Source organism: Hyperolius riggenbachi, chromosome 4 (genome assembly GCF_040937935.1).
Source record: "Hyperolius riggenbachi isolate aHypRig1 chromosome 4, aHypRig1.pri, whole genome shotgun sequence".
Taxonomy (NCBI): domain Eukaryota; kingdom Metazoa; phylum Chordata; class Amphibia; order Anura; family Hyperoliidae; genus Hyperolius; species Hyperolius riggenbachi.
Window position 1 is genome coordinate 376,535,732 of NC_090649.1, and position 25,623 is coordinate 376,561,354.

The 25,623-nt window shown below is 44.1% G+C and overlaps 1 protein-coding gene across 1 annotated transcript in view; it reads left to right on the forward strand.

Annotated features, from left to right (window-relative positions):
* DESI2 (desumoylating isopeptidase 2) overlaps window positions 1-21,955 on the forward strand; it is a 29,736-nt gene extending 7,781 nt beyond the window's left edge. Inside the window, exons 2-5 of the mRNA XM_068279564.1 lie at window positions 11,608-11,680; window positions 13,065-13,158; window positions 16,529-16,670; window positions 20,228-21,955. Of these exons, the coding sequence (XP_068135665.1) occupies window positions 11,608-11,680; window positions 13,065-13,158; window positions 16,529-16,670; window positions 20,228-20,464 (546 nt within the window). The 3' untranslated portion in view covers window positions 20,465-21,955. The remainder of the gene's footprint in view (window positions 1-11,607; window positions 11,681-13,064; window positions 13,159-16,528; window positions 16,671-20,227) is intronic.
* The last annotated feature ends 3,668 nt before the right edge of the window (window positions 21,956-25,623 follow it).

Below are 25,623 nucleotides of genomic sequence, written 5' to 3' on the forward strand. Positions count from 1 at the left end.
GACCTGTGAAAGCCTAAAGGTGCTCATTGGACTTTGGGCCCTTTAGCGCAGTTAGGGTGCAAAAAAGTGCCACACATGTGGTATCACCGTACTCGGGAAAAGTAGTACAATGTGTTTTGGGGTGAATTTTTACACATACCCATGCTGGGTGGGAGAAATATCTCTGTAAATGGACAATTGTGTGTAAAAAAAAAATCAAAAGATTGTCATTTACAGAGGTATTTCTCCCACCCAGCATGGGTATGTGTAAAAATACACCCCAAAACACATTATAGTACTTCTCCCGAGTACGGCGATACCACATGTGTGGCACTTTTTTGCACCCTAACTGCTCTAAGGGGCCCAGAGTCCAATGAGTACCTTTAGGCTTTACAGGGGTGCTCACAATTTAGCACCCCGCCCACTTGCCAGGACAGTTAACAAACCCCACAAATGACCCCATTTTGGAAAGAATACACAACAAGGTATTCCATGAGGGTAATGGTGAGGTCATTGAAAATTTTATTTTTTGTCACAAGTAAACGGAAAATGACACTTTGTTAAAAAAAAATAAAAAAAAAATTCTGCTAACTTGTGACAAAAACTAAAATCTTTCATGAACTCACCGTGCACCTCACATAATACTTTAGGGTGTCCTCTTTCCAAAATGGGGTCATTTGTGGAGTCTGTCCTGGCATTTTAGGGTCTCTGCAATCATTACATGTATGGCCAGTATTAGGAGTTTCTGCTATACTCCTTATATTGGGTTTACAAGTAATGCACTCAGGGCTGAAAGGAAAAATGAACGGCAAACATACCTTGCTCCACATCAATGGCAGTGATAACCTCAGGAGAGAGACACCCCGTGCCACCCTGCACTCAGGGTGAGCCACCAACTTATGTGACTGGGCCTCAGAACTTTAGTGTACAGCATTATGCCTGTAGGATACAGCAATATGCCTGCCAATAGAGATGACTCTGTGTGGCATTAAAGCATCATCATAGGCCCAAATCACATATAAACCGGGGGTGTCCACACTCAAGGGAAATTCAAACATGCTGTCTTATATCGCCAACCCAGGACAGATCAGCAATATCAAGCATGGAAACCGATCCTTCTTCCGACTTTTATGCTTACCCGTTTGGTTTTCAAGCTTACCTCTCCTCTCCCTGCGACAATGTGCGAAAGACCACTGAGTGTGTGCCTACTCCTGGGTCTGGAGTTCCCTAGGTTCTAATAGTGTACCTGCTTGTGGTACCTCTCAAAACACGGCCCTACGCATAGGCCAGGCTGGTCAGGACAGCGGGGACAATAAAAACTGGTGTCATTCCTTCTTCCAGTCCTGCTGCAGACACGACAACGTTTTCTTCGGATGCGTTGACCTGGGGCACACGGAATCTGATAGGCGTAATGCCTACCCTGCAGTCGGCTAGTTGCATCTGGGGGGGGGGGGGGGGGGGGGGGCTGGCACCTCCTGGATACAGGATGTCCAGAATGATCTGTTCCTGAAATTGGAGGAAAGATCCAGTTCTCCCAGCCTTACTGTAGAGAGCAAAGCTGTTGTAAACTGCCAATTGAATCAGATAAAAAGACACTTTCTTATACCAGCGTCTTGTTTTCCGGGTAACTAAATAGGGCGCTAACCTCTGGTCATTGAAGTCCACCCCTCCCATGTTGACATTATATTCGTGGACGACAAGGGGCTTTTCAATGACCTTAGTTGCCCGTTGAATTTGGACTGTCGTGTCTGTGTGAATGGTGGACAGAAAGTAAACGTCCCTCTTGTCCTTCCATTTCACCGCGAGCAGGTCTTCAGTACGCAAGGCGGCCCTCTGCCCCCGTTGAAGTCTGGTGGTAACGAGCCGTTGGTGGAAGCCCTGGCGACTAGGCCGCGCAGTGCCACAGCATCGGATTCCTTCTAACTTTAAGTGCTGAAAGAGGGCCACACTTGTGTAATAATTGTCCGCAAAAAGATGGTACCCCTTCCGGAACAAGGGTGACACCAAGTCCCACACAACCTTTCCACTGCTCCCCAGGTAGTCAGGGCATCCGACCGGCTCCAATTTTGAGTCTTTTCCCTCATAGACCCTAAAACGACATGTATAGCCTGTGGCCCTTTCACAGAGCTTATACAGTTTCACCCCATACCGGGCGCGCTTGCTTGGGATGTACTGTTTGATGCCAAGGCGCCCGGTAAAGCGTAAGAGGGACTCGTCTACACAGATGTTTTGTTCAGGGATATAAGCATCTGCAAATGTTGAGGACAGGTGGTCTATGAGGGGCCGAATTTTGTGGAGCCGGTCATAAGCAGGGTCTCTCCTTTCAAGACAGGTTTCGTCGTCGTTGAAGTGCAGGAAGCGCAGGATGGACTCAAATCGTGTCCTGGACATGGCAGCAGGGTACAAGGGAACATGATGTACTGGGTTCGTAGACCAATACGACCGCAATACATTTTGTTTCATTAGTCCCAAGTGAAGGATAAGGGCCAAAAAGATTTTAATGTCGGAAACTTGGACTGGTTTCCACCCGAAAGGCTGGGCATACATGCTCTCCGGGTGCTCGGTGATGAATTGTGTGGCTTTACGATTGGTCTCAACCACAATTAAGTCCAGGAGAACCTGGGTGATGAACAGCTGCAAAAAGTCTAGGGCCGTTCCTAGATGAGCTGTCGCCACCTGGACTCCAGACTGGGCGGTGAAAGGGGGCACTACGGGTGCGGCGGAATCAGGGGATTGCCAATCTGGTTGTGCCAGCACCTCTGGGAGTCTATGGGTACTACGAGCCCGTCTTCTTCTTGGTGGCTGCGACGGGGGTACTACTGCACTTGCCACCGTACCAGTTTCCACTTCCATGCTGACGCTCACCACTTCGCCAGGGTCTACGGAAGCACTGGCACTAAGTCCAGGAGATGCTGCGCTGCTGGTGCCTGCCTCACCAAGAAAACTATCAACAGCGCTAGCACCACCCTGCTGCCCTTGAGGCGGATCCTGCGCCACCTGCGGTCTAACCACTTGGGGTCTGGTACGCCTGGCTCTAGCCGGGACCATAGCCTCGTCATCACTATCGGTCAGGGAACCACTGCTTTCTACAGGTTCAAATTCGGACCCGGAAAATTCGACGGATGATTCTTCCCAAAAGAACTCATCCGACTGGTCCATGTACCTGTATACCTCGTCATCGGAAAGCCCCCTTCTTGCCATTTTGGATTGCTAAATTTATGGGGTTTTCCTCCGAGACTACCCAGAAAAAAAGAGCACCTACCTAGCAAAAAGGGAGTATTTGAGAGGTATTGGGGTTGGTGGGAAGTGGGGTCTCAGAGGACAATCAAATACAATTACAGCACAATCGACTCCAATCACAGCACAATCAAATCTGATGCACTCGGAAGGTGATGGGGGGAGGGTGGGATTGGGTGTGGCGGGAAGTGGGGTCTCAGGCAATCAAACAATCACGGGGCAATCGAAGCCGATCACGGGACAATCAAATACAATTACAGCACAATCGACTCCAATCACAGCACAAGCAAATCTGATGCACTCGGAAGGTGGTGGTTGGAGGTGGTGGGGGGAGGGTGGGGTTGGGTGTGGTGGGGGGGGGGAGGGTGGGGTTGGGTGTGGTGGGAAGTGGGGTCTCAGGCAATCAAACAATCACGGGACAATCGAAGCAGATCACGGGACAATCAAATACAATCGCAGCCCAATCAAATACAAGCGCAGCACAATCGAATACAAGCGCAGCACAGTCAAAAACAATGCACTTGGACGGTGATTAGGGGGGGGGGGTCTGAGGGCGATTTGAGGGGGTGGGGGGTTGATCAGGAGCCTGCACGGGGCAGACTGAGTCCTGATCTGATGAGAGGCAGACACAGGGGGTTACTGATCGCAGATCAGTTAGTGATTGCTGGGGAGGACAGATGTAAACAAAGAGCAGGGGATGTAATCAGAAGGGGGGTATTAGGGCAATCGAGGGCCTGGGCAGGTGATCGGTTACCCCCGCGGGGCAGTTAGGGTCTGCTCTGATGGGTGGGGGTGCCAAGGGGTGATGGACAGGTGATAGACAGGTGATCAGAGGGGGATCAGAGGGTAAGGTAGCTGTATACAGATGTATACAGTATACAGGGGGGTAGTCTGGGATGGGGTCTGGGGGTGATCTAAAGGTAGGGGATCAGGGGTGACTAGGAGGCAGTTAGGGACCTAACGCAGGGGATAGCGTTTAAAGTTAGTGATAGGTGGGGGGGTTGGGGTTTTTAAAGGGGTGCAAGGGTGCTGGCAGGGGTCTGCTGGGGTGATCAGGGGGGGTATGAGGCCTGGGGTGGGAGATCAGGGGGGCTGTAGGCAAAAAAAAAACGTGTGTGCTGTGATACTCACAAAGTGCTTCCTCCTCGCTAGTGGTCTCTGCAACAATGAGACCACGAGGCGAGGAGGAAGCACGTATAAGGCACTTTGTTTACTTAACAAAGTGCCTTATACCTTCTGATTGGCGGATCCCCGAGATCCCTCCGCTCGCCGGCGCTGCTAAGTGGCCGGCGAGCAGAGGCAAAATGCCAGGCTTCCGACTCCCGGCGGAGGATCGCGTCACGGATGACGCGATCGCTCCGCCCACGCCCATACAAGGACCGCCGCATTTTGTCTATACGGCGGTCCTTGCGGCGTCAGCTTCACGGCCGCCATTTGTCTATATGGCGGTCGGGAAGCAGTTAAGGCGGTTGGCAAGTGGTTAACCACTTGAGGACTGCAGTGCTAAACTTCCCCCTAAATACCAGGCCACTTTTTACAATTCAGACCACTGCAGCTATAACAGTTTATTAGTTTATTGCTCGGTCATACAACTTGCCACCCAAACAAATTTTACCTCCTTTTCTTCTCACTAACACGGCTTTCTTTTGATGCTACGTGATTGCTGCTGCGATTTATAGTTTAATATTATATTCATCAAAAAAGACAGGAATTTGGTCAAAAAAATATTTTGAACTTTGGTAAAATTTTTCAAATAAAGTAACATTTTTATACAAGTTTTTGTCCAAATGTATTGTGCTACGTCTTTGATTAAAAAAAAATCCAATGAGTGTATATTGGGTAAACGTTATAGCGTTTACAAACTATGGCACAAAAAAGTAAATTTGCGCAGTTTGAAGCGTCTGACTTTTCTGAGCACCTGTCATGTTTCATGAGGTGCTAAGATTCCAGGATAGTATAAATACCCCCCAAATGACCCCATTTTGGAAAGAAGACATCCCAAAGTATTCACTAAGAGGCATGGTGAGTTCATAGATTTAATTTTTTCACAAGTTAGCGGAAAATGGTTTTTGTTTTTTTTGTTTCAAAGTGTAATTTCTGTTAACTTGTGACAAAAAAAATGAAATCTGCCACGGACTCACCATGCCCCTCTCTGAATACTTTTGGGTGTCTACTTTCCAAAATGGGGTTGTTTGTGGGGTGTGTTTACTGTCCTGGCATTTTGGGGAGTGCTAAATTGTAAGCACCCCTGTAAAGCCTAAAGGTGCTCATAGGTCGTTGGGCCCCTTAGCGCACCTAGGCTGCAAAAAAGTGTCACACGTGGTATCGCCGTACTCAGGAGAAGTAGTATAATGTGTTTTGGGGTGTATTTTTACACATACCCATGCTGGGTGGGAGAAATCTCTCTAAATTAGGGTTTTTTTTGTTTTTGTTTTTTTTTTCCCTCACACACAATTGTCCATTTACAGAGAGATTTCTCCCACCCAGCATGGGTATGTGTAAAAATACACCCCAAAACGCATTATACTACTTCTCCTGAGTACGGCGATACCATGTGACACTTTTTTTGCAGCCTAGGTGCGCTAAGGGGCCCAACGTCCTATGAGTACCTTTAGGATTTCACAGATCATTTTGAGGCATTTGGTTTCTAGACTACTCCTCACGCTTTAGGGCCCCTAAAATGCCAGGGCAGTATAGGAACCCCACAAGTGACCCCATTTTAGAAAGAAGACACCCAAAGGTATTCCGTTAGTAGTATTTTTTTTTTTTGTCACAAATTAGCGGAGATTGTTTTTATTTTTTTTTCACAAAGTGTCATTTTCCACTAACTTGTGGCAAAAAATAAAATATTCGATGAACTCTCCGTACTACTAATGGAATACCTTGGGGCATCTTCTTTCTAAAATGGGGTCACTTGGTGGGGTTCCTATACTGCCCTGGCATTTTAGGGGCCCAAAACCGTGAGTAGTCTGGAAACCAAATGCCTCAAAATGACTGTTCAGGGGTATAAGCATCTGCAAATTTTGATAACAGGTGGTCTATAAGGGGCTGAATTTTGTGGAACCAGTCATAAGCAGGGTGGCCTCTTAGATGACAGGTTGTATTGGCACTGAAGTGCAGGTAGCGCAGGATGTTCTCAAATCGTGACCTGGACATAGCAGCGGAGAACATGGGCATGTGATGTATTGGGTGCGTAGACCAATAAGACTGCAATTACATTCTATTTGACTAGATCCATGTTAAGGAGAAGGCCCCAAAAAAATGTTACGCTCGGAAACTTGGAGTGGTTTCCCCCGAAAAGGCTGGGCATGGTAGCTTCTTGGATTGGCGGTTGCGAATTGTGTGGCATAATGGTTGGTCTCAGCCACAATTAAGTTGTAGAGACCAGCAGTGATCAGAAAAAAAAAATTCTGTCACTGCGGTGGGGCGAATGAGGGTTTGGCCGGGTGATCAGAAGCCCGCAGGGGGCAGATTAGGGCCTAATCTGATGGGTAGGTGTGCTAGGGGTGACAGGTGGTGACAGGAGGTGATTGATGGGTGTCTCAAGGTGTGATTAGAGGGGGGAATAGATGCAAGCAATGCACTGGCGAGGGGATCGGGGGGGTTGTCTGAGGGTGTGGGCGGTTGATTGGGTGCCCGCAAGGGGCAGACGAGGGTCTGATCTGAAGGGTAGCAGTGACAGGGTAATTGATAGGTGATCAGTAGGTGATTACAGGGGAGAATATATGCAAGCAATGCACTGGTGAGTTGATCAGAGGGGGTCTGGGGGGCTATTTGAGGGTGTGGGCGGGTGATTGGGTGCCCAAGGGGCAGATGAGGGTCTGATCTGATGGGTAGCAGTGACAGGGGGTGATGGTGATTAGAGGGGAGAAAAAATGTAAACAATGCACTTGGGAGGTGATCTGAGGGCGGGTCTGCGGGCGATCTGAGTTTGTGGGTGGGTAATTGGGTGCCCGCAAGGGGCAGTTTAGGGTCTGATCGGATGGGTGGCAGTGACAGGTGGTGACACGGAGTGATTGATGGGTGATTGACAGGTGATCAGTGGGTGATTACAGGTGAGAATAGATGTATACAGTACACGGGGGGGGGGGTCTTTGGCTGGGTGTGGGGGGTGATCAGGAGCCCCCAGGGGGCAGTTTAGGACCTAATCTAAAAAATAGCGTTGACAGATAGTGGCAGGGAATGATTGATGGGTGATTAGGGGGGTGATTGGGTGCAAACAGGGGTCTGGGGGGTGGGCGGGGGGGTCTGATGGGTGCTGTGGGCGATCAGAGGGCAGGGGGGGCAGGATCAGTGTGGTGTTGTGCTTACTAGAGGGGCTGCAACCTGCCCTGGTGGTCCCTTGATCACTGGGACCACCAGGGCAGGAGGCAGCCTGTATAATACGCTTTGTATACATTACAAACCGTATTATACGCTTATGTCGCGGCAGATCGGGGGTTAACAACCCGCCGGCGCTGCTAATTGGCTTGCGGGTTGACGTCACGGGTGGGCGGAGCCTATTGGCGGCGGATGTGCGCGCATTCAGCGCGCGATGCCCGGCCAGCTAGTCAGCAATGAGCCGCTGCCGTTCGGCGTACTGCGGTCTTTGTGGCCTCCACTTTGCCGCTGTCCATGGGCTGTGGGCAGGCGGCAAGTGGTTAACCACCTGCCGACCGCCTTGAGCCGATAGGCGGCGGCAAGGGCTGGGCCCAAACAACTGCAATACGCCCATCGGCGGCAGCAGGCGTGGCTGTGCGGCGATCGCGTCATTCGTGGCGCGATCAGCCGCCGGCGTCAGGCTCTGCCCCCCCTCGCGCTGTAACCCGCCGGCTGTTCGGGAAGCGCCGGCGGGTTACTAGCATCCAAATCGCCGCGACAAAGTGTATAATACATGCTGCCTCCTGCCCTGGTGGTCCCAGTGATCGAGCGACCACCAGGGCAGGCTGCAGCCACAAAGGTAAGCACCCAAGCACACTGCTTTCCCCCCCCCCCCTTCCCTCTGATCACCCACAGCACCCCTCAGACCCCTGTTTGCACCCAATCACCCCCCTAAACACCCATCAATCACTCCCTATCACTATCTGTCAGTGCTATTTTTTTTAGTCCCTAAACTGCCCCCCTGGGGGCTCCTGATCACCCCCCCCCCCACACTCTCAGATCCTCCCCAGCCCCCCCCCCCCCCCCCCCTGTACTGTATACATCTATCCTCCCCTGTAATCACCTGTCAATCACTTATACCCCTGAACAGTCAATTTGAGACATTTTGGTTTCCAGACTACTCACGGTTTTGGGCCCCTAAAATGCCAGGGCAGTATAGGAACCCCACAAGTGACCCCATTTTAGAAAATACACCCCAAGGTATTCTGTTAGGTGCATGACGAGTTCATAAAAGATTATATTTTTTGTCAAAAGTTAGCGGAAATTGTTTTTTTTTTGTTTTTTTTTTCACAAAGTGTCATTTTCCACTAACTTGTGACAAAAAATTAAATCTTCTATGAACTCACCATACACCTAACGGAATACCTTGGGGTGTCTTCTTTCTAAAATGGGGTCACTTGTGGGGTTCCTATACTGCCCTGGCATTTTAGGGGCCCTAAACCGTGAGTAGTAGTCTAGAAACCAAATGTCTCAAAATGACCAGTGAATAGGACGTTGGGCCCCTTAGCGCACCTAGGCTGCAAAAAAAGTGTCACACATGGTATCGCCGTACTCAGAAGAAGTAGTATAATGTGTTTTGGGGTGTATTTTTACACATACCCATGCTGGGTGGGAGAAATATCTCTGTAAATGGACAATTTTGTGTGTTTAAAAAAATAAAAAAAATTGTCATTTAGGGCTGGTGCACACCGAGCGGCTTTTTGGGCGTTTTCAGATCCGCTTGCGGCTGCGGATCTGCTTGGTCAATGTATCTCAATGGGGTGGTGCACACCAGAGCGGCAGGCGTTTTGCAGAAACGAAAAATGCCTGGGTGAGGCATTTTTTGGATTTCGGATGCGTTTCTGCCTCAATGTTAAGTATAGGAAAAACGCAAACCGCTCTGAAAAACGGCACTTCAGAGCGGTTTTGCAGGCGTTTTTGTTACAGAAGCTGTTCAGTAACAGCTTTACTGTAACAATATATGAAATCTACTATACTGAAAACCGCAGCAGCAATCCGCAAAACGCTAGCAAAACGCCTCATAAAAATAAAAAAAAGCGTTTAAAAATCTGCTAGCATTTTGCGGATCTGCTAGCGGGTTTTGGTGTGCACCAGCCCTTACAGAGATTTCTTCCACCCAGCATGGGTATATGTAAAAATACACCACAAAACGCATTATACTACTTCTTCTGAGCACGGCAATACCACATGTGGGGCACTTTTTTGCAGCCTAACTGCGCTAAGGGGCCCAAAGTCCAATGAGCACCTTAAGGTTTTATAGGGGTGCTTAAAATTAGGCACCCTCCAAAATGCCAGGACAGTAAACACACCCCACAAATGACCCCATTTTGGAAAGTAGACACTTCAAGGTATTCAGAGAGGGGCATGGTGAGTCCGTGGCAGATTTCATTTTTTTTTTTTTTTTTTTTTTGTCACAAAGTGTTATTTTCCGCTAACTTGTGACAAAAAATAAAATCTTCTATGAACTCACCATGCCTCTCAGTGAATACTTTGGGATGTCTTCTTTCCAAAATGGGGTCATTTGGGGGGTATTTATACTATCCTGGAATTTTAGCACCTGATGAAACATGACAGGTGCTCAGAAAAGTCGGGGATGATTAAAAATGGGAAAATTCACTTTTGGCACCATAGTTTGTAAACGCTATAATTTTTACCCAAACCAATAAATATACACTGAATTATTATTATTATTTTTTTTATCAAAGACATGTAGCACAATAAATTTGGACAAAAATGTATAAGAAGTTTTACTTTATTTGAAAAATGTTAGCACAGAATGTAAAAAAAATCATTTTTTTGACAAAATTCATGTTTTTTTGATGAATATAATAAAAACTAAAACTCGCAGCAGCAATCAAATAGCACCAAAAGAAAGCTGTATTAGTGACAAGAAAAGGAGGTAAAATTCATTTAGGTGGTAGGTTGTATGACCGAGCAATAAACCGTGAAAGCTGCAGTGGTCTGAATGGGAAAACACGGCTCTGGTCCTTAAGGGGCGAAAAGACTGTGGTCCTCAAGTGGTTAAGAGTATAATAAATAATAATAATAATAATAATAATAATAAAAGTTTAACTTTTCTGGGGCTTCTACCCTCCCACAACCACCAATGTGAAAAAAACGGAACCCTGCCTTAGAACTGCTGGACGAGCCTCACTCTTCCATACCATTTTCAGGTATTGTTCCCTGGATGAGTCAGGCTTGTCCATACCGCTAGGACGGTAGGGACCTCCTGGACTAAACCAAGTGTCACATGATTAGCATGTGACGCTTGGCTTAGTGGAGCGCGCACACAGAAGACTGAAGTGTCGGCGTGCTTCTGAGCTGCTAACTATGTCCCAGCCAGAAGCAAAGAGGGAAGTACATACTGCGAACACAGGGCTCAGTATGTCCAGGGCAAAGGTCCCCAAAGTCGCCGGACACCGGCATGGATATTACAATAACTGTGGCAGACCGAGGGGGACAGGAGGAGCAGCCGGGATGTACTTTTTACCCCCCACACACTGCATCTATCATTTTTACCAGAATCTTTTGGTTCTGGTATCCTTTAATTTAGATGCATGTTTTAAAACATAAATGTCCTTCCTTCAAAGTGGTGCCAAAAACTGTACCCCATACTCTGGATGGCATATCACAACGGATTGTAAATGTCGTTTTTGCAAGCAGCTTCTTTTCTGAATAATAATTTCGCTTTAAAAGAGCATTATGATGTTAGCCTTATAACATTTTTTTGAACTTATATAATAATAATCAAAATAAAAAAATATAAAAACCCATATACTCCCTTTCACAAGCTGTTGCATAGTTTGTGCCTGGGAACAACTCTGAAACAGCTGTGGAAAAACTTTAGCTGAAGCTTACAAAATGCTAATATACAGAGGCTATTTTCTGTCAGCTAATCAATATGGAATTATTTAGTACAGGCTACATGGAACAAACTTCATAGCTTATAGATGATTATTCATACAGTGGTAAAATAGCATTGATTACTGAGATAACAGTGAGCTTAAGAGGTTTTACTCCAGGAATCTGTGATGCTAATTGTTCCTTAGGATAGTAGACTATTCCACTAACATGCAGTATGTAAGCATGTAAAACGTGTTGAGGCTACTGACTTTCAGGACTTCTAGTTACCCAGTTTATTATTTTGTTCAGGTAAGCCTATAGGGTTCCATAATGGATTTACACAATGTGAAATTGATTGTATTTGTAAATAAGACTGTTTTAAATGTAAGGCTTTTTCTGTTTTCACAGTACTGGATCAATGAGTACACGTCATCCTTAGGAATTGGTGTCTTCCACTCTGGTATACAGGTGTATGGGAGAGGTATGTTAAATCTCTTTTGGTCTATTTAGTCAGATGGTATTTACGCACCTTACTATCCATTCACTGTTTTATATTAGAGCTTTCAAACGTTTTTTGCTTGCAATTGTGTATCTAGTGTGGAACTGCCCTGTGCCTTGAATATTCTAGACTTTTTTTCATTGCGTTCACAAGCGGATGCAAAATGGACAGAGCTTACCGTACTTATTTAGCATCCGCTCAAGTGTGAACCAAGCCGAAGGATCAGAAAAGAAGCTTGTTTTATATTAGAACCATATAGTAAAGCTACACTGACTTTGTTTTGGTTATCAGCTAATAGTTTTTCTGATAGCTGAGCAACAGGTCAGATTACAGAACTGTACAGAGAAGTGAATTCCTGTATTTGGCATTTCACTTGGGATACTGAGATATTCCGCGCTCAGATAATAAATTAATTTGTCAGCTAAGACACACATACAAGTCACAGAAGCACTGAAATATTGATTTTCATTTTATTTGTTTATAAAATCCACCAATTATATTCTTCCTGCAGCTGCTGTTCACTCCTACTCCTTCTAATGGACTGTTCAAGGATGCCTATGTGCACATTTACTAAGATAGTGATGTGTACATCATAAGTTGTGAAATTTTTAAAGAAGTATTCCTAATGGAAAATGAATTGCTCTCTCGCGGCTGTTCTCCGCTGCCTGCATCCTCAGCAACTGGCTCCAAAAAGTCTTCCAGTCGGAGCCAGTCAGCAGAGGCGCAGTCCAGCTGTTTGCTCCCCCCCCATCTCTCTCACATGGCTGGGAGCGTTATGAACCTGCACAATACTACTGTGCAGGTACAGAACACGCCCAGCCGCGGGATCGCGATTGTACCGACCGTACGCAGTATGCACCAGACTGAAAGACTTTCTGGGGCAATTTGGGGAGGCTGCAGGCAGTGGAGGATGGCGGCAAGAGAGTGATCGGGCTGGAGGAAGCCCCAGGTATTTATACATTTTTATTGTGCCCCTTCTCAGGTTTACTTAAAATCCACAATAGTGATCCTGTCCCTATTTTAAAATGGTTTGTCTTGCTAAAATAGAAATGAAAAGCATATTTCTAAAATTGAGTGTTTGGGGGATTTTATGTGTTTTTTATATTGTTTGTTTTGTCTAATGTTTGAGGTTAAATAATGGCTATGAAAAGAGAGCACCATCCAGCCTAGACCCATTTATGCCAAGATTGTGTATGTTAGGTAAGCTATGCAATATCAAACAAGGTGACACCGCAAAAAATTGAAAAAGGCCTGGTAATAGGCGGTATTTGTACTAGTGGTGAGTTAATAAAACTGATCTGATTGAGAAAATGTAAGACTTTCATTGATCCGGTTTAGTTTTCATATATATTTTTTCCCCCCACAGAATTTGCATATGGAGGTCACCCGTACCCATTCTCTGGTATCTTTGAGATTACGCCTGGAGATTCTACAGAATTGGGAGATACTTTTAAATTTAAGTAAGTGCGGCCTGATCACTCTTCTGTACCTACTGCTTTAACTGACTGTAACTGCTCTCCACGCTTGCAAGAAGTATTTTTCCCACATAGGCACACATTTGCAGTTTAAACTGAATGTTTTGAGGGGGTTAGAATGAGCACTCTAAAGCTTGTTCTCTGCATTTAGGCTGGTTTCACAGTGGGACGTTACAGGCGCACGTTAGAGCAGCCTGTAACGCACCCCAACGCACAGCAATGAAAAATCAATGGGCTGTTCACAGTGCCCTTGTTGCGTTACATTGTAACGCAGCACGTCTACATAACGTACTGCATGCAGTACTTTACACGTTAGACTGTTTGCACATGCTCAGTAGGGTTTTTTTTTTTTTTCATTTTATGGGCGGAGAGGAGGCGGGGAGAGGCCACTACGTAGCCAGGCACATGGCTACTTATTATTCACTGCACTTGCAGTGTTTACATCCTGGAGCGGCCGCGGATTGGCTGGCGGGACCACGTGATGCGGAGAGCTCCGCTCACGTGGTCTCCGCAATGCCCCCGACAGAGCAGGCGCACCAAGAACTGCTCGTAACGCGGCTCTTGGAAGCGTCCTGCTCCAACACCACCAGGCGTTGCGTTAGGGGCACGTTATGCGACCATAACGTCCCCTAAAACGCAACGTCCCACTGTGAAACCAGCCTTAGGATATATTCTATATTAAAAGTAATTATTTTTAACTGAAACCCCAGCCTCTGGAACTTCCTTCTAAATATCCTCTCCAGCCCAACTCTAGGTGAGACAAAGCGGTCCTACCGTCATAGTTTCCTTCAGAGGTCTTTAACTGGTTTGATTAACTCGTCTCCAAGCAGACCATGCAGTTCTTCTCTGTCCCAGCCTGGGTTCCAGCTCCCCTGAGGCTGCCAGGTTCTTCAGCGGGCCCCCTCTGCCAAGTTTTTTATTTGTTTGTGTCTGTGTGTCAGGTTTGCAGTTTTTGTTTTTGTTTTTTTTCTATAGATATGACTATTAAATAGTCCAGTCTTTTGTCCTCCAACACTGTACAGGATGTTTTGATAGTATATAGATATTTCACTGTTCCTGTACTCAAACAACCCTTACCAGGCTCTGCAAAGCAGCCACTAAACTCAACTGCGGCTGCCCTATATTTCACAAAAGCGGTTACTTTCTTTGGAAGCTTCATTTTTCACCTTTCAGTATGCATATTAGGAAATTAGTGAGTGTAGTTTTTTTTTTTTTTTTTTTTTTTTTTTCTTTAAACAGCAGAGTTGTCCTTGAACATCTTCCATCGAGCTCTCTGATCACACCATCAGTCTCTTTGTGAACTACAAACAGTAGAGGACCAGTAAGCACTTGTGTATACAATCTGTAACTGAGTGATTCAAATTTTCTCCTGCCTGGTCCACAACCTGCAATTTCCCATCAGATAGATGGGTCAGATATCAATTTCTGACAAGTGAGATCAGGTTTATCATCATTTTTTTCTGATCACTCCTGTGCAAAATTGATCGGAAAATTCATCAAACCTGTTGGAAATATTGATTTGATCTGTTGGAAATTTGCATGGTGTGTACCAGGCATTAGATGCCCTCTTTCACTTACCACACATATGTACATTTTAAATTGCCCTCCTGGCACCTACTGTCATTTTGTGAATGCCGTCCTTTGCGCTTCAGCTCACTTCCTGCCAATCTCTCGTTGCGCCTGGCAACCACACAGGGGAGTTCTGCTATCTGAATAGAAGTGCAAAAATGAGTATTGTACTTCTCCATTGCTTCATGCGCTTTTATTTAAAGCAAACCTGTGGCCAAAAAAGTTAATTGTGGTACAACAATACTGCTTTTAGTTGCCTCAGAAGAGAGAAGCCTGGGTGATCCAGAGCTTTCTTCGATTCTCCTCCACCCCGCCACTGCTTGCTGGGTACCTCTTCTTTGTACCAGACACCCGTCCATGCAACTTGTGTAGTTTGGCTGCGCTCCTACATTGACGGTCTGCACAGTAGCACAAAGCCACTGAGACCTGTGATTGCGCTTGTGCAAACCTATTTTACCAGGCTCACATAGATTCAGTAGTTCCCAGCGCTTGAATGGTGAGGTTGAGAAATATGTGGAAAGCTGAAGTTAAGATGGCTGCCCTCATGAAATCACAAACTTTTGCCTGTTCTTTTAAAACAAGGTGGGTAAGAAATTATATTACTTATTTTAATTAACATTACTAATTTAACTTAATGACAGTGTTTGTTTAGGCTGAAGTTCCTCTTTAAGGTAACCTTTAAAAATACTCCAAAGGGAACACCACTGTCTGCAAGGAGTTTGTATGTTCTCACCGTATCTGTGTTTTCTCCGAGCACTCCAGTTTCCTCCTACATCCCAAAAATATACAGAAAAGTTATTTGGCTTTCCCCTAAATTTGGCCCTAAACTACGATACGTACACTACACGATAGTAAGTACGTACAGACATATGACTATGGTAGGGATTAGATTATGAGCCCCTTTGAGGGACAGTGAGTGACAAGATAATATACTCTGTACAGCGCTGCAGAATATGTTGGTATTATATAAATACTAAATAATAAAGCAGAGGTTCCTACCTGGGGTTTGACCTTTTTATACAGAAGTGCTTAGTAGTCATCCTATTGTTTGCTTATGAGTGATGGTGATGCCCCTCACCTACTGGTTTAAAGCTCCCACCCCAGCCTACACTGTTTGGTTTGTTTATGTATGTACGTACAATAATCCTAATGAGATGGTTGTTTAGATACCGGTAGACCTTATGCTGGGAATACACCATGAGATTTTTTGGGGGGCAGATAAATGGTTTGATTTCTGACAGGTCTGATCTGAATGGAAATCTATCAGAAAAACAATTGGAAAATCGACCGGACAGTAAATTTGCTGAAAAATCTCATCGTGCATTCCCAGCATTAGCGTTCAGTATGTATCTTTTGAAGCTATTGGCTTTTGTCTACCATTGCACTGTTACCTTGCTCATTCTGAGTAGTTTCTTACTTTTTTGGCCACATCTGAAAGGGTGGTTGTAGTCCTCTGTTTTATAAACTTCATTATTGGAATTGTCACAGGAACATTAAAAAAATGGCCTCCAATTAGTTGCATGTGAAAAATCTGAGCTCTGGGGCTCCTCAGTGATTTGTCACATGATCACATCATTATGTGATCGCTTCAAAAAAAGTTAACATTTGAAATTTTTCTCTTGCCATGTATTAGCATTACAGCTGTTATGTTTATCGACCGTTTAACTTTTTTCTTTTACTAGATGGCAACATTTTTTTGTGTAAAAATAAAATGTGATAACATTGAAGTATACGGGTGTAATGAGATTTTTTTTTTTTTTTTTTTTTTTTTTTTGTCTTTTCTAAGGGAAGCTATTGCTCTGGGAAGTACAGATTTCACAGAGAGTGACATAGAGAAGATTGTTGAAGAACTTGGGAAGGAGTTTAAAGGGAATGCTTATCATCTCATGCACAAAAATTGTAACCACTTCTCCTCGTCTCTATCAGAGGTTGTTCATTTTTTTTTTTTTTTTTACTTTCTTTGAAACATTAAGAGCTTGTTCACACTACAAGAGCTTTTCTAAGTGCTTTGTGATGTTAAAAGCTCTTGCTAATGTTATCCTATGTGAGTGTTCTCACTGGAGCAATGTGATTTTTACAAAAAATCCCCCATAGCATTGCATTAGCAAGCGCTTGTAAAATCTCTAGCGTTTAACTGCTTGCCGACCGCATCACGCTGATGGCTGTGGCGGCAGCCCCAGGACCGCCTAAAGCCGATCGGCGTAAAGTCCTCGTTTTGCAGTAGATCGCGTGCGCATCTCCGCTTGGTAGGCGGAGCTTCAGCCTCCCAGTGGCGATTGCCACTCAGACACGGTTTCGCCGTCCAATATACCTTTACAGCACTGAAATTTAAGGCAGTGCTGTACTGGGGACAGCTGTTCGACACGGCTGTCCTCCTGGGGGACACAGAAGTGATGGGCTGAAACGGGGGGATGGAGGACGGGACTGGGAGGGAAAAAAAAGCAAATTTTTATTAGAAAAAAAAAACCACTGGGGGAGTGATCAGGACCCCCCCCCCCCCCAACAGAGAGCTCTGTTGGTGGGGAGAAGAGGGAGAGAATCGTTTGTGTGCTGTGTTGTGGGGCCCTGCAGCGAGGCCTTAAGGCTGCAGTGGCCTATTGTACTAAAAATGGCCTGGTCTTTAGGGGGGGATTTAAAGCGGGATTGTCACCATAAAAATCAAATTTCAACAGCAACTGGTCTGAGTGTATTAAGTGCTAAAGATGCTAATCCTGCATTCAAAACTTTTTTTTCTGCTGCTATGGTTTAGAGTTATCCCATACTAAAGGAGCACTGGGCCTTTAGTAGTCAGTGCCAAACAGTTGCATTCTGGGTGTTCTTTTTATCTATAATATATTCCTCCTCTTCCATTTACCTTTCTAGCTGCTTATCTGAAACACAATCCCCTGCTCACTTGTGTTTACAAGCAAGGCTGAGGTGACTCAGCGATTGGAGGAGAAAAGAAAAAAAAAAAAAGTAAAGGGCAGAAATGAAAATCCAGGATTTAGCCTAAACTGTGGGCAAAATACTATCTTCATCTACTATATAACATTCACTGAAATCAAAACATGGACAGTACAATACATGTTATGTAAGTAGATCAAGTATTTATCTACTTAATGTGTGTTTCCCCTGGCATAGTATGGCCAATTCTACCCCTTTAACACTGTGGTCCTCAAGAGGTTAAAAAGCTCTTGTAGTGTGAACCAGCCCTTAAAATAGCCTGGACATACTTTTCTGGGAAATTTGTTTTTAAAGACGCATGCCAATGTCTCATTGTAATATAAATGTGTGTTGCTTGAATAAGACAGGTTTTACATAGTATCTTCAGTGGCAGAGCTCCGTAAATTTTGTTAATTGTTGTCAGCACCAAGAAGCTGTTTATGAATAATTAAAAACAATTCACTCCAATGTGGTACTTCCAACAAAAATACAGTATGGCTGCCCGCATCCAATGAATGAAAGGGTGCTAATTTTCTTTTTTTAAAAGAAACTTCATTATACATAACTGAGTTGTGCCCTAACAATATGCATATATAAAACTGACTAAACTAGACTTAAAGAGGAACTCCAGTGAACATTTTAGTGTTGGCAGGTGATGTAGCTGCTGCATGGTTTTTGGCAGTTGGAAACAGCTGTAACAGCTATTTTCCACAATGCAACAAGGTTCACTGACAGGAAACTGCCAAAAAAAGTATGTACATTTCTTGTGGGAGGGGTTTCACCACAATATCAGTCATACAGCGCCCCCTGATGGTCTGTTTGTGAAAAGGAATAAATTTCTCATGTAAAAGGGGGTATCGGCTACTGATTGGGATAAAGTTCCATTTTTGGTCGGAGTTTCTCTTTAACCTATTTTGGTTCCTGGACGTAGAAACTACGTCCAGGAACCATGCGCGCTACCGCGGCCGATCGTGCACGCGCACTCCCGGCCGCGGATTCGGTAGCCAGGGAATCAATGTATCGGGCTATGGTGCCCGATCACTGATTCCTCTCCCCCGCTGAAAAAGCGACAGCTTCTCTCGGAAGCTGCGCCTTTTCTGGCCGTTCCCTCCCCGATGCGTCACTCTAAGCGTGTGTTACGCTTAGAGTGACGTCATGTAAACAAACTCATGGCCGCCATCTTGTGGCCAAAAAGTAATACTACAACTGAAAATAAAAATAAATTTAAATTAACACACATTTACATTATAAATCTATTGTTTACCCCCCACCCTCCCAAAACTACCCAAATAAAATGTTTACTATAAAAAAAAAAAAACCTGTAAATATTTACCTAAGGGTCTAAACTTTTTAAATATCAATGTAAAGATGAAATATTTCTATTTTTTTTATTGTAAACTTGTTAATAGTGATAGATGCAAAATAGAAAAAATGCACCTTTATTTCCAAATAAAATATTGTCGCCATACATTGTGATAGGGACATAATTTTAACGGTGTAATAACCGGGACATATGGGCAAATACAATACGTGAGTTTTAATTATGGAGGCATGTATTATTTTAAAACTATAATGGCTGAAAACTTAGAAATAATGAATTTTTCCATTTTTTTCTTATTCTTCCTGTTAAAATGCGTTTACAGTAAAGTGGCTCTTAGCAAAATGTACCCCCCAAAGAAAGCCTAATTGGTGGCGGAAAAAACAAGATAAAGATCGGTTCATTGTGATAAAGTTATAGGCTAATGAATGGGAGGTGAACATTTCTCACGTGAAAACCACGGAACCTGAATATGTTAAAGACTGACTAGACAAGATGACTTGTATGTACAGTATCGCATCATTCTGTCATATTTACAATTACAAACTACACTCTCTATTTTACACTATGAAACAGAGCAGAGTTAATGACCCTTTGAACTCCCCTGCAATAAAACCTTATCTAAAACAGTTTTTTTAGCACTTTGTAATGGAAAACGTATCAAAAAGTAGGTAAAAAGTACAATCCTAAGTGCCATGGCTGTCAATGCAACTTTATTATAGTCCATGCCAAACTTTTTAACTTTTGAGTTTTTATCTGCTTTTGGTACATTTTACTAGATGGCTCCTAAATTGAGGATTTCACAGAATGGTTTGTCCACCCTGGCAGAACATTTAATAATAGTATTACAGGACTCCTTCCTATAGCTCTTGGCATGTTCTGAAGACTCTTGCCACCTAATTGACAAATTTATGACATTTGGCCAGGCATAGAAAATCATTTGTTCTCCAGCTTGGGAAGAGTCTTATTAATCTGGCTGGATAGTGTACTGGTTAATGGCACCGCCTTTGACATGGGAGACCAGGGTTCTAATCCTGGCTAGGGTCAGTACCTATTCAGTAAAGAGTTCAAGGCAACACTTCCTAACACTGCAAGGGGTGGCCTGTTGAGCGCGTCCCAGTGGCTGCAGTTCTTGAGCGCTTCGAGTCTGACAGGAGAAAAGTGCTATACAAATGTTTGATTATTGTTGTTTAATCTTCTGCACTAATCAGGTTTTTTTTCCTTTCCTCTTTCCTCAATGGTTAGATCCTCTGTGGTAAGGAGATCCCTCGTTGGGTAAACAGATTGGCATATTTTAGTTCCTGTGTACCTTTCCTACAAAGCTGTCTACCGAAGGAATGGCTGACCCCCGCTGCCCTCCAGTCCAGTGTCAGCCAGGAGCTGCAGGAAGAGCTAGAAGAAGCAGAAGATGCAGCTGCCTCAGCTACGGCCTCCACTTCTGCAACTCTAATGCCACGACCCGGACGTCACACTAAGCTATAGGAGAATAATACTGGGAATGAATGGTTTTCAAAATTTAAATTTCAAATGTTCTCCAGCAACTGACAGTCAGTCCGTGGGCTTGATCTCCACTTCGGGATATAAGAAGCCACATTGTTATGAAGTATTTTCAGCTCAGGATAATGTTTGTATTCACATAATGGACAGATGATGCAAAGACACTTTTTGTTATCGTCCAGCTGTTCACTATCCCAAATTAATTTCTTAACATGTCTTGTATACATTTCCTTTTTTTTTTTTTTTTTTTTCTCGTCAACTCCCATTTTTTTGCTTTTCCCATGATGAAACTAAAGAATATTCTGTAATCTACTGATAACACAGAATAACCTCAGATGTGCTGTCATCCCTCCTTTGCAGCACATACTGTACTGATTGTCCAGATGTTTGGCATAGTCTGTACTTCTTTTTTTTTTCCCCCAAGTTATGGGAGGGAGGGCGGCTAATTGACATCTGTAAGTTGCCTGTTGGTGAAACTTGCCAGTTGCACTTTAGGGTTTACAGTCTTAAGATTCTGACAGCCATTTTGAAGTCTGTGCAAACTTGTTTTATCCTGACATATACAAAAGTATTATTGTTTAAACCAAATACACCTGGATGACCTTGACTTGATGCCAGCTAATGTCTTCATGTCCTATACGGTTACATTTGTGAATACGTCACTGAAGCTGGAGTAGTAGAACATCTGTCTGTGCAAGCAGACGTAACTCCTACGTGGAGTGGAAATTCAGGACACTAGTCTTTGGCTAATGCCTCTGTCCTGCTAATTTTTCATATGTCAGAGGCAAAATTCATATTTTTGTTTTTTATTGTTCCAGTTTTACCTGATACAACTTCAGTAACTCCTACCAATGTACTGTTAATTTTCTACTAGTTCAGGGATTTTGCATGCCATTTTTACACCAAGGATGTGTTGTATCCATTTTTCATAGACTGTTCATAACCTCTGTAGCTTTGCTTGTCTGGCAGGCCTTCCATTCTAAACTCTGACGTTTACTTTGTTTTTATGCAGGGTGATAAAATCCATGGCTTTACTAGTAAACTGTGCACTAATATAGCTTGTGCTAACAGTAACTGTCATATTTGTGTAAAGCTTTAGATGCTGCTTACCGATAACACAGCAGTCTTTCTTTGCGTCCTCCGCTACAGATCTGTGCAAAAGTGTAACAAAATGTGTGCCATTGAGCAAGTCAAGGGAAGAAAAATTTAAAATTCCAGGGCCAATTGCAGGTTTTATGATGAGTAAAGGTTAGCTCTTGAAACAAGCGCATCTTTTAAAAAGAAAAACCATGCCCGTTGGCTTTTCAAGGTAGCTTAGAGCTCAGCGTGGTCTACAGTATAAAGCCACACTGCAGACTGCACTGATTTGACTACAATGAGCAGCTACTTGTATTGCACTACTCACCCTATTACATTCCTCACGCACAAGCACATAGAAGCTGGTGTGCTTGTGCGTGTTCTTTCTTCATATGTACAAGCCCCCCCCCCCCCCCCCCCCCCAGTTTTCCCCTTCCACACCTCTGTTCCTCTATGATTGCCCAATATTTCTCATGCTGAGACAACACACTTTCTATTGCAGAGCTGGGTGGGAGGAGGGCGGGCAAGGCATACACAATCAGGCAAGGGAGAGTAAGGGAGAAAATTACATCAGGATTGGCTTCAAGATGGACACAGTTAAAGTGGAGAATCCTAAGAAAATGTTTTTTTTTTACTATAGACAAATCACTAACATCAACATGTGGACAGTGCAATAAATATGTTATGTAAGTAGAGCAAGTATTTACTTATACAGTATATGCCGGGTTTTTTTTTTTTCTGAGATAGTATGGCTGACAGCTCCACCTTTAAAGAAACCAGAAGCAAGAGTTAGGGCTGGTTCACACGGGCGTCTGCTGAGCTTTTGCTTGGCATTGCGTTCAAACGCCAGCGTTTAAACGCCAGTGTTTAAAAGCTAGCTTTTGAAAGCTTTTGAAAAGCGCCACAAACTTTTTAAACGCCACAAAAACGCCCGTCTGAACCAGCCCTTATTTGGAGGCTACCATATTTATTTCCTTTTACACAAAACCAGTTACCGAACAGTCATGCTGATCCTCTGCCTCTAATACTTTTAGCTAAAGACCCTGAACCAGCATGCAGATCACAGGTTTTTAAAAAAAACATCTGACAAGATTAGCTGCATGCTTGTTTCAGGTTTGTGATTCACACTCTATTGATGCCAGCAGGACTGTCAAGCAACTGGTATTGTTTAAAGGGAAACCAATATGGTAGCCTCCATATAGCTCTCACTTAGGATTTCCTGAAATACTGGGTTTATTGCTAAATTTGTTTTCAGGTATTACCGCATCATGGTCTATCTTGAACCCTATTGCTAAGTGTATGATTTCCAGGTTTAAGGGTCTAAAAGCGGTACAGTTTTTTTACTTGCTTTTAGACCCTAAAAGCAGGAAAACATCAGACCACAGTGAGATCTGTGGCAGCCCTTGCACAGACTCTCATTCCTGAGCTCTAACGCTGCAATTCTCCCTCCGTCCTCCAGGTGGCGCTATACCCCTATAGTGAGATCGTCGTCTGTCATTATGACAAACGGCAATCTCACCCAAGGGATCCAGAACCTCAAAGGACCGGAAGAAGAATGGTTGCCAGCGTCTGGATCCTGGGGAAGGGGAGTTGAATCCCCATGTGCACTGTATTATCGCTGCATACCTCCATGACTTTTATGTAATGTGTGTACATACCTTGAACACAGAGGGGAGACTGGCAAAGCTGAGGGACAACCAAAGTTATGAAGCACTAAAGAACTCCTGGTATGGCCAGCTCTTATATTTATTAATTGTTCAGGTACCCTTTAAGTCTTGTTTGAGATTTCAGACTGTCTTTGCTGCAATCAGTTGTGCATGTCAGTAATGTTTCTTGTTGGGCATGTAATTGACTAAGTTGGAAATGTTGTATTAAGCTTATGAAGAAAGCTTATGGGTGTTTTGGAAGAAGTACATAATTAGATGTTTGTTCATGTATGAACCGAAGCATAGTATGTGTACTTTGCAAGAGTTACCAGATTCCTTTTTGGTTGCTGAAGGAGAAAACCTGCAGTACTCCCCTTTACTGAAATGAGTTAATTACTCCATTCCCAGAGTCCTACCACTACTGACCAGCTCTGTGATTTAGAACATTGCTACACTAGCTTTCAGACACTAGTGGTTACAGTTGAAGATTAGAGATGTTCTGTTACTTCACCAAACTGCATTGGCCTCAATTCACTAAGCTTTATCACATGTTTAATAATTTACCTCATGCGTAAAATCTATTTTTTAATTCACTAAGGTGTTATAGATTTATCAAATGTTTTTCGATAAAATGTTCAATAAATCTAGAACACCTTACTGAATTCAAAATTAGATTTTACTTATGAGGTAAAATCAAACGTTCGATAAAGCTTAGTGAATTGAGGCTGTTATTGTCTCTTTAACTAGGACAAGAGTGAAGTCTGGTCAGTAGCTATAGGTCCTGGGGACAGAAGAACTAAATTGCTTCAACAGTGGATAATAATATAATTACTGTTTTTCTCTTATTTTGCAAGAACAGTCAAGAATCTGATAATGTACTTACAAGTACTGTACATTAACCTTTAAAGGGAACCCGAGGTGGGATTTAATTATGTTACTGGGGCACAGAGGCTGGTTGTGCACACTAAGACCAGCCTCCGTTGCCCCATGGTGTGCCTCCATGTCCCCCCTGCGCGCCGCTATACCCCCCGCAGTGCTGGCGACACGCAGCGCGTCGCCAGCACAATGTTTACCTATGCGCTGTCAGTCAGCGCCGCTCCCCCTCCTCCTCCGCATCGGCGCTACCCGCCCGTGTCCCTTCCCTCCCGCTGATAGGAGGGAAGCGACGCGGGCGGGTAGCGCCGATGCAGGGGAGCGGCGCTGACAGCGCATAGGTAAACATTGTGCTGGAGACGCGCTGCGTGTCGCCAGCACTGCGGGGGGTATAGCGGCGTGCAGGGGGAACATGGAGGCACACCATGGGGCAACGGAGGCTGGTCTTAGTGTGCACAACCAGCCTCTGTGCCCCAGTAACATAATTAAATCCCACCTCGGGTTCTCTTTAATGTAAAAGCCTGTTGGTCACCTAATTCTTGATACAGTATTTGCTTATTCCACACTCTAGACCAGTGGTCCTCAAACTAAGGCCTGCGGGCTTAATGTAAACACACACACGCACACGTACACACGTACACACACACACACACACACACGTACACACACACACGTACACACACACACGTACACGTACACGTACACACACACGTACACACACACACACACGTACACACACACACACACACGTTTTTTGTTTTTTTTTATTTACCGGTCCCCCACACTCAAAATGTATTACTTATAGATGTGGTCAGCTATATCTTTAAATATTGGTGGTCTGCATATAGAATAACAGTGCTGTCACCACCCACCCACATGGAAGCCAGAAAGCGGTAATTTGCTGGTTTCCAATCAAATTCCACATCAGGCGACACTGCTGTCCAATTGGACTGCAAGTTGTCACCTGGGTATGCTTCACTGTCTGGCCCACAAACACTTCTACATCATTTTATGTATAATCTGGCCCCTCAGCAGTCTGAAGCATGTTGCCCCGGCCCTTGACCCAAAACGTTTGGGGACCCCTGTTCTAGACCTTACTCTTGACAAATTTTCAGTTGGAATTAGAATTGATAGTCCATGTAAATCAATGTGTTCTCTCACATCCTAATTTGAAGTATCATTTGCGGAGAAAGAAATTGACATCCTTGTTTCTGACGGCGTGTGTTTTCTCTGTTTTTACATTAGCTGTTAGGAGAAAACGCAGATGCTTTATGCACTGCAAACGCACATGGTATCCAGAAAAATACACCTGAAAATACTTGCATGTTTTCTGCAAAGACTAATGTGAAATTCAGTCAAGCCATTGGTGCAGGTGGTCTTCTTTTTGGGAATCAAATGTGGAACCTGCCTTACCAAATTTTGTAGTATTGCTAAAAAAAAAAAAAGAAAAAAAGTAAACCAGTAATGCTGACATACAAGTTGGTAACCTGTTTAAATGAGCTCTCAGGATTTATGAGGAAAGAACATTATGAATTTGTAGTGGATTCC